General features: G+C 37.9%; 1 protein-coding gene across 1 annotated transcript in view; it reads left to right on the top strand.

Annotated features, from left to right (window-relative positions):
* RABL3 (RAB, member of RAS oncogene family like 3) overlaps positions 1 to 5,464 on the top strand; it is a 29,003-nt gene extending 23,539 nt beyond the window's left edge. The window contains exons 6-8 of the mRNA XM_081029252.1: positions 1,446 to 1,517; positions 4,378 to 4,416; positions 5,004 to 5,464. Of these exons, the coding sequence (XP_080885378.1) occupies positions 1,446 to 1,517; positions 4,378 to 4,416; positions 5,004 to 5,069 (177 nt within the window). The 3' untranslated portion in view covers positions 5,070 to 5,464. The remainder of the gene's footprint in view (positions 1 to 1,445; positions 1,518 to 4,377; positions 4,417 to 5,003) is intronic.
* The last annotated feature ends 7,266 nt before the right edge of the window (positions 5,465 to 12,730 follow it).

Raw genomic sequence — 12,730 nt, 5'->3', positions numbered from 1 at the left:
GTGTTTCAATCTATTTAATCCATATATGGAATTATCTTTTATGTTAAGTGCTTTATGTCCAAAAATTAAGTCTGATAGCATTTTCTTGGAATGAAGAAAGAAGAGAACTAATATTTCAGTACCTGCTATGTGCCAAACATGCATTATCTCATTTAATTTTCACAAAAATCCTATTGGGATAAGTCTTGTTATCCTCATTTCATAAATGAGCTCCACTTTAAAGATTTAGTAACCTAACCAATGTCACACAATCTAGAAATCTTGGGACACATATTCAGATTCAGTGTTTACTGGCTTCAAAGACCTCTGATTTTTCTAGTATTCAGTTGTCTTTGAAAGTCTGTTGTGGTCTCTTTTTTTTGTGGTTTTGGAAAATGTTTTATAGTTTTCTGGTCAAAAATTTAAAATGTGAGCCTTGAAATGTTGTATATGGATAAAAAATAGGTGACTGTTACAAAATTCATTGGAAAGGAATCACGTAGGCTTAGAGATTGCAAAACAGAATAAATGCAACACCAGTAATTTCCCAAGGGACACACACAACTGAAAGACAAATATCTTTCTTGCAAAGGAGCCTACATGATATCCTCATAGTTTGGTCTTAAGTGGCATTTGAGGTAAAAATCAAAGTATTCCATCTCTTGAGATGGCAAGTCAATGACAAGCAAAGGCAACACAACACTAGAACTCCAGTAGAAGGATAATAAGCCTTTTAAAGTCTTTCCTAGTCGTTAGAATGATTTAATATTCCAGATTATTTTATCTCTTCTGAACCCCATTTTTTTCCTATTTTTAAAAATCCTTTTTAATAGTAACATGTCTATTATTCATTACTGGTATTTAATTATTATTAAATAATAATACTTAGTGATATTTAATAATAATAAACTTAGTGTTTATTATCAAATAAATATCCATTGTCTGTTAATTGCCTTTAGGGCCTACCACGGGATGTATTACCTTGTACTCAGTGAATGAGAAATCCCTGGCAACTTCTGTTTGTTCTTTGCTCCTCTGAATTCCTTATTTTCATGCTTCCTACTGTCTGTATGAACAGCATAGAATTTAATTAGTTTAGTACTGGTGAGTAACTAGTACTAAAATGTGAAGTTGACTGTTTTTAATGGCTCTATTTCTGCTTTTCAGGGTAAATATAAGTAGCTCATCTTGTTAGTATCTTGGTTTTATTAGTAAGATATTAGCAGTCCTGTCTTCCTTTATGCATTATTTCATGACGAATACATTGGTTCAGTGTCCTATAAAATTGCTTACATCACAAAAAGTGGCCTTATCTCCCTTTAACACTTTCCTCTTTGCTTTGTGTATCATAATTTTAAAATTACATGAATATTTTACTATAGAAATGTACAACAGGAATAGTAATAACTAACAAAGAGCTTATGTTTCCTAACTTTTAATTGTGGACCTTATGTTTTATCTTCTAGGATTGCACAAATCCACGGTACTTAGCTGCAGGTTCTTCCAATGCTGTCAAGCTCAGTAGGTTTTTTGATAAGGTAATGGCTACAATTAAGCTATTTTTAAACTTAATTTACATATTATGAGAGTTTAAATTCTTTGTAGAATGCTCTGTCCTTTTATTCCTTAGTCCTGAACTTCACAGGCTGAATAATATTTGTTTTGATCTCTCTTATCTGTTGGTATAATTGCTCAAGGTCTGCTGACGTATTTATTCTATCACCAGTGTTCTCTAAGCAAAGGATGAAAGCTACTGGATTTAAATGGGGTTTTTTAAAAGATAACCTAATTCTCCTCCTTAAAACAATTTATGTTTCCCTATTTTCTAGCTCTTTTTGTGCCCCCTAACTCCTACAAAAGACAGTGAACTGAGGAGAGGGCTTTGTACTTAAAGCCCTGAGTTCTTTTTTTCTCTCCCAGCTATTAATATTTTCCATAATAAATGTTACTATTACTTTTAAGGTTATGTCATCTTCTTGACTCCCTATTGTTTCCCTGTCAGAAACCTTTGCATTTCCATTTCTGACTCTTCCTCACATCATCTTATTGCCCTGAACTGGAATGAAAATGTAGAATGACTCAGCATACTGGGAAACTAGAGCACTGTTTGTCTTTCCTTCACGGGCCACACAACTGCATTGCACATAGTGTTGACCAAGTTTAAGTTGTTTGCCCAATGCTGACATTGTAGTAAAGAAAAATACGATGTATTTCTGTATTATTGAAAAAGATTAATTTCTGTATTATATTTCCTTTTAAGTATAATCTCCCAAGAAAAACATTTCTCTCCTCATAGCTCTTTATGAATCATTTTTCTTTTAGCAATTTAGGGATTTAATAATTTGGCCTTTCATCCAATGTCAGTATAAGGTGAGCCCCACACCTCTCCCTATTTAATATTAGATCACCGGAAAATTTTTGTTTCATTGCAGAACTTTCCAGCCGGCATGTGGAAAATAGGGTACAGGTGTGCCGAGATACTGATTCCCTCATTTCTTAGAGCAGCCAGAGCCCCGGGGGCTGGGTGATTGGCAGCCTCTTTCATTTACCCATGGGCCATATAAATATTAGTATTTTCTAAATGGGATGCACTGCAAGGAACCACATTTTCCATCCACATTGTTTTCAAATTTAAAATGTAAGAACTTCCATTTGGTTTAGATCCCTGGCTTCCATCTGATACAAAATTCTATCCCCTGAGAGCAACAACTTGTAGATCTTTGTTTTACCTGGAAAGATCCTATAGTACATCACTGTTTGAATTTTTAAATAATTTGTTAGTTTTGAAATTAAAATGTTAAATGTAATAAGTTATATTCTAGAGAAACAATGGGTTATAGACTAGTGTGACCCAAGTTGTCAGGCAAGGTTTCATTTAAAAAAAAGAAAAAGAAAAAAGATCAGAGGGAACTTGGTTGGCTTTAAGAAGAGAGCAAGATTTGGTAAGAGGACAACATTGCAAGTTGAAGTTAGGGAATTTTATGAGCAAAAGCAGAAAAGTAACTTCTCTCTTTTTGCCTAAATCACTACAAAGGGTATGTGGATTAGAAGCCTGAGAAGTGGTTGCCTGAGGTGGTTGCCTGAAACCAAGGATTTGGCAGCTACATTTCACCCAGTTTTCTATACTTCGTATCTGTGAGAATGTAATGTAGGTTTCTTTTCCAAAAGGGAATCTGACTCCTTCTCCACAGCCCCTTAGCAGGTAGTAATTCCTCCCCACTCTAGAATGATAGAATTTTCCTATCCTGCCCTGAAGAGAGGAAGGAGAACAGGTCCCTTAGTTTCTGTGGGAGTATTTTAAGATGTATATTAATCATGGACAAGCTTTTCCACCACTGAGACCCTAGAATGCCACCTTACCCTGGGTCTCTTGTTATAAAAGTGACCCAGCCATAGTCTCAAAAATAGAAAAAATGTCGATGATTTGGCTGTCAGGCCAGTGAAAGCAGACTGGCACAGGCCTGGAGGGAGGTGCTCAGCGCTTAGTCAGAGGAATTCTTATTTTCTCAATTCTAGATTCCAGCGCCTTAGAGTTAATCTCCAGCTAAACTGTATTCTTATCTGATTAACTTTTCTTCATTACAACAGTTCTGTGTAAAGAAAACAATACTGCCTCGCAACCATTGCATTTTCTCAAGTATTAGACCAGAATTCATTATTTTTTAAAAATGTTTTCCATTATCTGAAAACATGGAGCTGTTAAATTCACTATATTGGGGCACATAGTTTGACGACTTCTTTTCAATAGTAGTGACGCATTTGTGCAGACACGGCCACTGCTTTCCTTTGTTTCTCCTGTTGACCAAATACAGACAGTTCTGAAACTACTGAATTAAGGGTGCCTGCAGATCTAAGTCCATAAAAAAAGCTAATTGACTGCTTTTGATGTTGTGTCATCTGTCTCTACTGAAGCCCTACTGAATTTATCACGGTATTTACTAGAAGGACGTGGTGGTTCATTGTGTACACAGACTTCTCTCAAGGATTAGCTTAGCTGTACTCTATTGTATTGTAGTAAGCAGAGGCTTTGCTTTTGTCTCATGGATTCTTTTTGGTACTGTTTGGGGCTGACTGCTAGGAAACTTAGAGCCAAATTTCCTGCCATACACTAGGAATTGCATGGAATCTTATGTTATCCTCTGATTATTTAGTCATTTTTGTTCCTTTATTTTTTTCATCTATCATTAATGTTTTCTGGAATGAGGCAGGCTCTTATGGAAATACTCCCACAATCCTGATCTAATTAGCACCAGATTCAACTCACTGTATTAGATGTCTATAGTTATTGAAAACACTTTTAATTTGTATACATGCTTTTTAGTCCCATTCATGGTCTTAGCGGTTATCCACTTTTTCCCAGTATGTGTGCTAAACCTTTATAATCTTTGTTTCTCACAGGTTATAGAGAAGAGATACTTTTCAAGAGATGGTAATCAGGTCAGTAACTATCTTTTCTTGATAAAATGGGTTCTTAAATCTGGAGAGAGGTGATTTCTAAATTTATTTTCAGAAGTGGTTAAAAAAGGGGGGAGGGTAAGTCCCTTTGTAGGGACAAACAACTGATTTTCTACTGTTAAATACAAAAGAAAATCAGATCAAGGGAAAAATAAAGATCCAAGAGACAATAACAAAAACATCCAGGGATAAGGTTACATTATAAAATAAAAGAGGAAAATCATTTGCTTGAAAATCCAAAGTCTATCACAATGCAAATAATTTATATAAAAGTCCAGTGGTGAATATTATGAGGTTCACCTTCACCCTCTCTGATTTAGATGACAGTGTCACCAATTTGTTAGCAAATGTTTTCCATTTTGGTAGAATTTATTTTTATTATCTAATCTGTTAATTTAATTATCTAATCTATTTTATTATCTAATCTGCTGTGGTTTTCTGAGTAAAACCACAGAATGGTGGTTAAGGAACAATAGACTGACATTTTAAAGCAAAAAAAAATGTAAAGGCTACTAGCATTTGAACTCTGCCTATTTAAGATTTAATATGATTATCTTTCTTACCTACAGATTCCAGGTTTTCCTGATCGAAAAAGGTTTGGGGGAGGAACATTAAAGAGCTTTCATTATGACTGAATTACACTCATTCTTCGGAAGAGTGAGCAAGCAGTGGCAGTTTTCCACGGCTTTCTTCTTGCTGTGTCAATTATTAATGTCTCAGTCTTTTAACGAAATCATCTTAAAATGCCACCCTTTAGCCTCACCCTTTAATGGAAAACGGAAAGGAAGCGACAGTGTGGGAGATCCAAACTTTGTCCCCATTCTCGCTGTTCCTCACCTTTCTGTCCCTGTTTATAGATTATGTGAAAGGCTTGTGGAAATATGAGATGTTGTCAGAAGGATGCAGTGAGTGAGCAGTGACAGAGTGAGGCACAGAAAATTTACTCTTGCCCAGAACTAGAGGACTTTTATGGGTCTGTAATTTTCCCACACTCCTTGCTGAAGTCTTGATTAAATACTTCAAAAATTTATCTCTATTGTTGTACTTTCTTAAGGGGAAAGGTATGTTAACTAGCTCGCAGTTGTCCACCCCAAAACAATCTGTCTTTTCACAAAAGCAAAATGGTGTTATTTAATTGTCTCCACCCTCAACACACACACACGGATGCCTAATAATAGCAACCCTTGCTCCCTCTTCTCTCCTTTGCAAATGGTTCAGTGGCAGAAGAGGCAGACTAATGGCTAGAGTTAAATATAAATAGATTAATAATACATAGAGAACAGCGGTACCAGAAAAGAAGAATTCTGCAAGAAATTGACAGCTCACTAAATCCTTCACTGTTTAGGGTACAGCTGTCTGCACTTGTACTGTTTTCTGTTTGGAAATAGGTAGGGTGACATCTAAGAGCTGCACAAGGGCAATAGGATAGATTTACAGCCTCTTCAGATTTTATTCTTTTGAAGGAAAAGTCAATTCCTGAAATGTCTCTTAACTGTAGTCTGTAAACTAAGAATATTATGCTTTGTGTCAACAGTGTATTTATGGAGAGAAGTAAAAAGTTCCACAGCAACACATTTACATGAATTATGGACTAGGATTCTTGGATTTCATAATCCAAAATTTTTGAGGGGTGGTGGTGGTGTGTGTGTATGCATAATGGTTCACCATGACTTTGTTTACCCATCTTTTTTGCTTATTTAATTATCTCCACCTGGTTCTTCTGTAATATATAAACCTATTTCCCAAAAACTGTAATTTGCTGCCTTATTCAACAACACCCTTTCACCTGTATTCTGTCTCTGGCTCTGCTGCAGGTCTCTGCACTCCTGATATTGTTCCATATTAAAATATAATAATAATAAATACACAGTTTCAGCTTCTCATTTTAAAATTAGGGAAAAAACACTAAATTCCCTTTCTATTCCATTTTAATTAAATTTCAGAAGTACTTTGGAAATCAAGGTATGCTGAAAGAGGATGTTAAAATAAGACTGTTAGAGAATGCTTTTAGAAACGCTGTCTTGGGAATTTGGAAAAGGATGTGAAAAGCACTTTTCATCAGCTAGAATATTCTGCAGTCTTTCTTCGCATCCTCCCCCACAAGACTTAGTCCTGATTTCTTTTTTTGACATAAAAGAGAGCTATGCAAATCAGGATCTGTATGTAGAATTTGGCACAAGTGTGTTGTAACAGAGGCTGTGCAGTTAGGAAGTAGAAACTTAATGTATAACAAAGACCTAAACCAACTTCAGCTCTTTGTAGTCCTCTTTTAAAAACTAAGTCAATAACTCTTTCCTTCCCCCCCACCCATTTCTTTTCCTTAATTAAAAAAAAATCTATCCCAATTTCTTTATTCCTTATTAGAAAAAAAGAAAGTAACCCTGATGGCTTCAGGGTCAACCTTGAAAATGTAACATTACTCTTTAACTGCATTTCTTCTTGTCAGGTGTGACTCCCTGAATTATAGTTTTCTGAAAAAAAAAATTAATAATCTAAGGTAAGTTTGTTGCAAGTATTAGAAGCAACAAAATAAGGCTGTTTGCCAAAATGAATGTTATTAGCCAGAATTCTTCAAAAAGAATGTTTTGAAGCGTAATTTTTACTAAGACTTCCTGAAACCTGCTTCTCAAAATTGCTTTTAGATAATAAGTATAAATACCAAAATACTTTTCTAAAATATGTCAATTAAATCTTTAATTTTCTTACTTTCTTGATAGAACAAATTGTTAGCAATAAAGATTTTTTTTTCCTGTTGTGATTTAAATGTCTACCGATGTTCTTTCTCATTGTGGAGACAACTAGATGTGAAGACATTTGGCCAGTCGTCTGTCCCTCAGGTTGTAAGACCCTCAGTTGGTCTCTTCACCTTGGTGCTCTAAGAAGAGCTGCTCCCAAAAGGGTTAATCCATATCAGCTTTGTCTCAGGTTCTCAGACGCCCCTGAAATTGAGACATCAATGATATAATCCAAGTCCCTTTGACCCTGCTGTTTTTCTGTCCATTCTGAAAATGAACTGCATTGAGCTGATGTGCTCCGCCATCACACTGAAATGAAGAGCTCCTAATTGCTGCCATAATCAGAGCTTTTGACTCTTCATTTCTATAGTATATACTGTAGCACCCAACCTAGGCAGGGCCTTCTATGAGTATTTAATAAATATTGGTTTAATTTAAAATTTTAAAGCACAGGTACCATCTATTTTAAGAAGATTGAAGATCTGACAGAATGTCTGCATTGATTTAATATCTGTTAAAATTTAAAGGAGGAGACTGTTTTGGGGAAAGGAGCATAGGGAAATAAAAAATTCATTCCTAAGACTGAGTTAAATTACTGTGGTAGGAGAGGCAGGGTTCCAGGAAATCCAGCCCTGAGAGAACCCTCAAATATTCCACAGTCTGCCTGATGCAGAATTGGAGCTGAGCCTGCTGGGGCTGCTCCATAGAGTAAGAGGATCTGATTTCCAGTTATAATTAACCAGCACCTCCATTTAAGGACTTGAAGCAATGGGTTTCAAACTCAAAAATGCACAAAATCCTCTGAAGTGCCTTTTTTTAAATGCAGATTCCAGGACTTATCTGCCCCCCCCCCCAATTCTATATATATGGGATGGATAGGGCCAGGATTTTGTACAGTTGACCCTTGAACAACACAGGTTTGAACTGGGCAGGTCCACTTATACACAGATTTTTTTCAGTCAACAGTACCACATTTGTTTTCTCAGCAGGCTAACCGCTAAGCTTTACCAGGTTATCAATAGGTAGTGGTGAAGTATGAAACCCCAAATTCCAACAAATCTTGCTCAGTACCGTCAAATACATCAGGTAATCTATCAGTTCCATCTCTTTCTTGCAGCCATCTGTCCTGGCATACTCCATCTACTAAATCCATTCTGGAGTGATCGCCCTGTAAGCCTGTCACACTCTCCTTCAAATTACCCTGTAACAGTCCCCAGCTTCCTGAATCTCATGTTTTCCACTTTCTTGCTGTGGATCAGTGGTCTTCCAACTGAGATGAGTTCAAATATCCCCTCAAAGAGGTACATGGCACAGAGAGTTTTACAGGAGTCAATTTCCAGATCAATTCTCATCTATAAGTTAAAATTGAAATGCTTGTGAATGCAGCTTAAAGCTAGTTCTTATTTTCTACTTCTGCTTTCACAATCACCGTTTTCCCACTACAGAAAAGGAACATCTTACTAGTAGTACAATAGAAATATGGTATATTTCCCCAGGGTGTAAATGTCTTCAGGATACCAACAAAAGAACAATTCTAAATACTAGTTTTATTTAAGGACTCTTCCACATCTCCCAATTATTTTTTTTAAAAAAGAAATTCCTTAGAAATGCTCCTAAGGAAAAGTTCCTGAAAACAAAGCAAAGAGAGCTTATCCAAGGTTGGAGAGATCTAAGATGGCAGTGTAGATAAACACTGTGCCTATGTCCTTCCCTGAACACATTAAAGTTACAACTAAATTATGGAACAATCTACCTGGAGAGAGCCATTTGAAGTCTAGCTGAACAGAAGTCCTATAACTAAAAATATAAAGAAGCCACATCAAGACAGGAAGGGCGGAGATGTGGAACAGGCCCCAACCTCCCTATGTGGTTGAGAATCAGGAGGGATATCTTGGCCACGGAGGCTCCACCCAGAGGAGTGAGGGACTCTAGCCACCTACACCAGGGTCCCTAGACCTGAGTACTGGTGCCGGGAAGAGGAGGCCCCAAAACATCTGGCTGTGAAAAACGCTATTCCAACCATTTGGGTGGGATGGAAGGATGTGGGAAACCCAGGCATCCTCTTAAACAGCCTGCACAGACTCACTCGTTCGCTGGCAGACACTCACCTTCGGCTTCAGTGGAAGGATGGTGACACGGGATGGGGGGGCGTGGCCTCAGAGACATACGGGGGCAGACTGAGGTGTGTGGCTTAGGGGGAGGATCAGAGGACAGTGGGCACTTTCCCGGTGAAGAGTCTCCTCCCATGTAGCTGGTAGGCGGGCACCATCTTTAAGATGTTGAGCCCGCCCCACCATGGCCTAATCTGAATCTGATTGGCCTGGCCAGCTCAGCTGCTCTGCCCTGCTGACTCAGCTGGGATCCCACCCCACCCAATATGCATACTGCCAGAGACATTTTCTCGAGGAGCAGCCAGCCCCACTCACTTTGCAGTCTCTCTTGGAAAACTATTGAAGTCCATGGGCCCAAGCAGTCAGCGATTGGCCTTGGTGTGCTCTGAAACTTTTGCTGAGTCACTCCAGGCTCAGCACTGGCACCAAACCATAGTGTACATTAACTTGATGACCACAACTCTTCCCAGTCTAGTGAATCCCTGAGACCCTGCCTCAATCAACTAGCATACTGCATGAGGCTTTATCAGTGGATGAACTTTAAGGGAGCTGGCAGGTGGCAGCAGTCCTCTGGCTGTCCTGGCTTTTTGTGGCATTACCCCAGGCCTGGTTACTTGGTGGTAGCTATCCTCAGTTTGCAGATTGTTTTCTCCCATGCACCTCCAGGTTTAGCATAGGCAGCAACTGAGGTGGTTTTGTAGCTCCTACCAGGTGGCCCCTGGTAAGTAACAGGTAGTGGCTGACTTGGGCCTGCATTAGAGCCCCTCACAAGAGGTCCCAGAACCAATATATTTGGAGGTTGGCTTCAGAGCACAGCAGAGCACCACCCAATTAGCCCCACAAGTGGCACAAAGGGTGTTCTTAACAGGCACCAGAGCCCACTGGGGCAATTCCCACTCAGTGGGGTAAACCTCCCACACAGCAGCCCATAAGCTGTGGATGTGGCCAAACCCCACAGCCAGTCACCTGAGGGTCAATCCCACTCTGATGTGCCAATAGCAATCAAGGCTCAACTATCACAGGAGAACACACACAACCCACACAGGGATACTCCTGGCTCAAGTGACCAGGGAGACTATGCCACTAGGCCCCACAGGGCACCTACTGCATAAGGCCACCCAGTCAAGACTGGAAGACATAGCAGATCTATCTAATACATAGAAACAAACACAGAGAGGCAGACTAAATGAAGAAACAAAGAAATGCATCCCAAATGAAAGAAAAATTTTTTAAAAATTGAAAGGTAAACAAAATGGAGGTAAGCAGAGACAAAGTTAAAACAATGGTTATAAGGATGCTCAAGGAACTTAGTGAGAATTTCAGTGAGATAGCCAGCATAAAAAAGGACATAGAAACCATAAAAAAAGAACCAGTCAGAAATGAAGAATACAATAACTGAAATGAAGAATGCACTAGAAGGAATCACCAGCAGACTAGATGAAGCAGAGGATTGAATCAGCAATTTGGATGACAATGTGGTGTAAAACATCCAATTGGAACAGCAAAAAGAGAAAAGAATAAAAAAAAAAAATGAAGATAGTTTAAAGAAACCTCAGGGACAAAATCAAGTGTAACAACATTCATATCATAGGAGTACCAGAAGGAGAAGGAAAAAACGAGATTGAGAACCTATTTAAAGAAATAATGACTGAAAACTTTCCTAACCTGGCAAAGGAAATAGACATACAAGTCTAGAAAGCACAGAGTCCCACACAGGATGAACCCAAACAGGCCCACACCAAGACACATTATAATGAAAATGGCAAAGGTTAAAGACAAAAAAACAATTTTAAAAGCAGCAAGAGAAAGGCCCCTAGTAACTTAAAAAGAATCTCCCATAAGACTATCAGGTGATTTCTCAACAGAAATTTTTCAGGACAGCAGGAAGTGGCACAAAATATTCAACGTGATGAAAAACCAGGACCTACAACCAAGACTACTTTACCCAGCAAGACTATTATTTAAAATCAAAGGACAGATAAAGAGCTTCCAAGACAAGAAAAGTTAAAGAAGTTCATCACCACCAAACCAGTATTAAAAGGAAAGTTAGAGGGACTTAAGACAGAAAAAAAAATTATCAAAATTATGAATAATAAAATGGCAACAGCTACATACATATCAACAATTACTTTTAATGTAAATGAATTAACTGCTTCCAATCAAAAGATATAGGAGGGCTGAATGGATAAGAAAACAAAACCCTTACATAATGCTGCCTACAAGAGAATCTCTTCAGATTGAAAAATACACACAGACAGAAAGGGATGGAAAAGATATTTTATGAAATTGAAAATTTTTAAAAAAAGAAGCTGGGGTAGTGATACTTATACCAGACAAAATAGACTTTAAAACAAAGTCTGTAACAGAGACAATGAAGGACCCAGCAAGGAATTTCAATACCTTGAAATTCCACTTCAAGGTATTTATCCAAAGAAACACAAAACGCTAGTTCGAGGGGACATGTGCATCCATATGTTCATTGCAGTATTATTTACAATGGCCAAGATGTGGAGGCAGCCTGTGTGTCCATCAGTGGAAGAATGGATAAAGAGTAGGTGGTACATACATGTATACAATGGAATATTGCTCGGCCATGGAAAGGAATGGGTTCTTGCCACCTGAGGGGGCATGGATGGACCTGGAGGGTGTTGTGCTCAACGGAGTATCCAACAGAGAAAGACAGATGCAATGTGATTTCGCTTATATGTGACATCTAAAGAACAAAATTAACAAACAAAACTGAAACAAATTCATAGATACATACTACATTTTGATGGTTGCCAGATGGGAGGGGTTGAGGGTATGGGTGAAAGAATGGGAAGGGATTAAGAAGTACAAATTGGTTATTACAAAGTAGTTATGGGGATGTAGAGTATAGTCAATAATATTGTAATAACGGTGTATTGTGTCAGATGGGTACTAGATTTGTTGGGGTGATAGATAGGAGGGGGTTGAGGGACAGGGTGAAAAAGGTGAAGGGAATTAAAAGTACAAATTGGTAGTCACAAAATAGTTATGGGGATATAAAGTAAAGCATGGGAATATAGTCAATAATGTGGTAATAACTATGTATAGTGCCAGGTGGATACTAGATCAGACAGGGGGATCATTTTCTAAATTATACAACTGTCTAACCACTATACTGTACACCTGAAATTAATATAAAATAATACTGACTGTCAACTGTAATTGAAAAATTTAAAAAGGGGAGGACAGAGGAAGGGGAATAAGAGGTCCAAATTTTCAGCTATAAAATAAGTCATGGGGATGTAATGTACAGTACAGGAAATATACTGAATAATACTGTGATAGCATAGTATGGTGTCAGATGGTTGCTGGATTTATCATGGTGATTACTTCTTTAGGTATATAAATGGTGAATAACTATGGTGTACTCCTGAAACTAGTATAATATTTTATGTTAGGTATATTTTTAATAAAAATCTTTTT

Source organism: Rhinolophus hipposideros (genome assembly GCF_964194185.1).
Source record: "Rhinolophus hipposideros genome assembly, chromosome: 2".
NCBI lineage: Eukaryota > Metazoa > Chordata > Mammalia > Chiroptera > Rhinolophidae > Rhinolophus > Rhinolophus hipposideros.
This window is presented reverse-complemented; position numbering and strand designations above follow the sequence as displayed.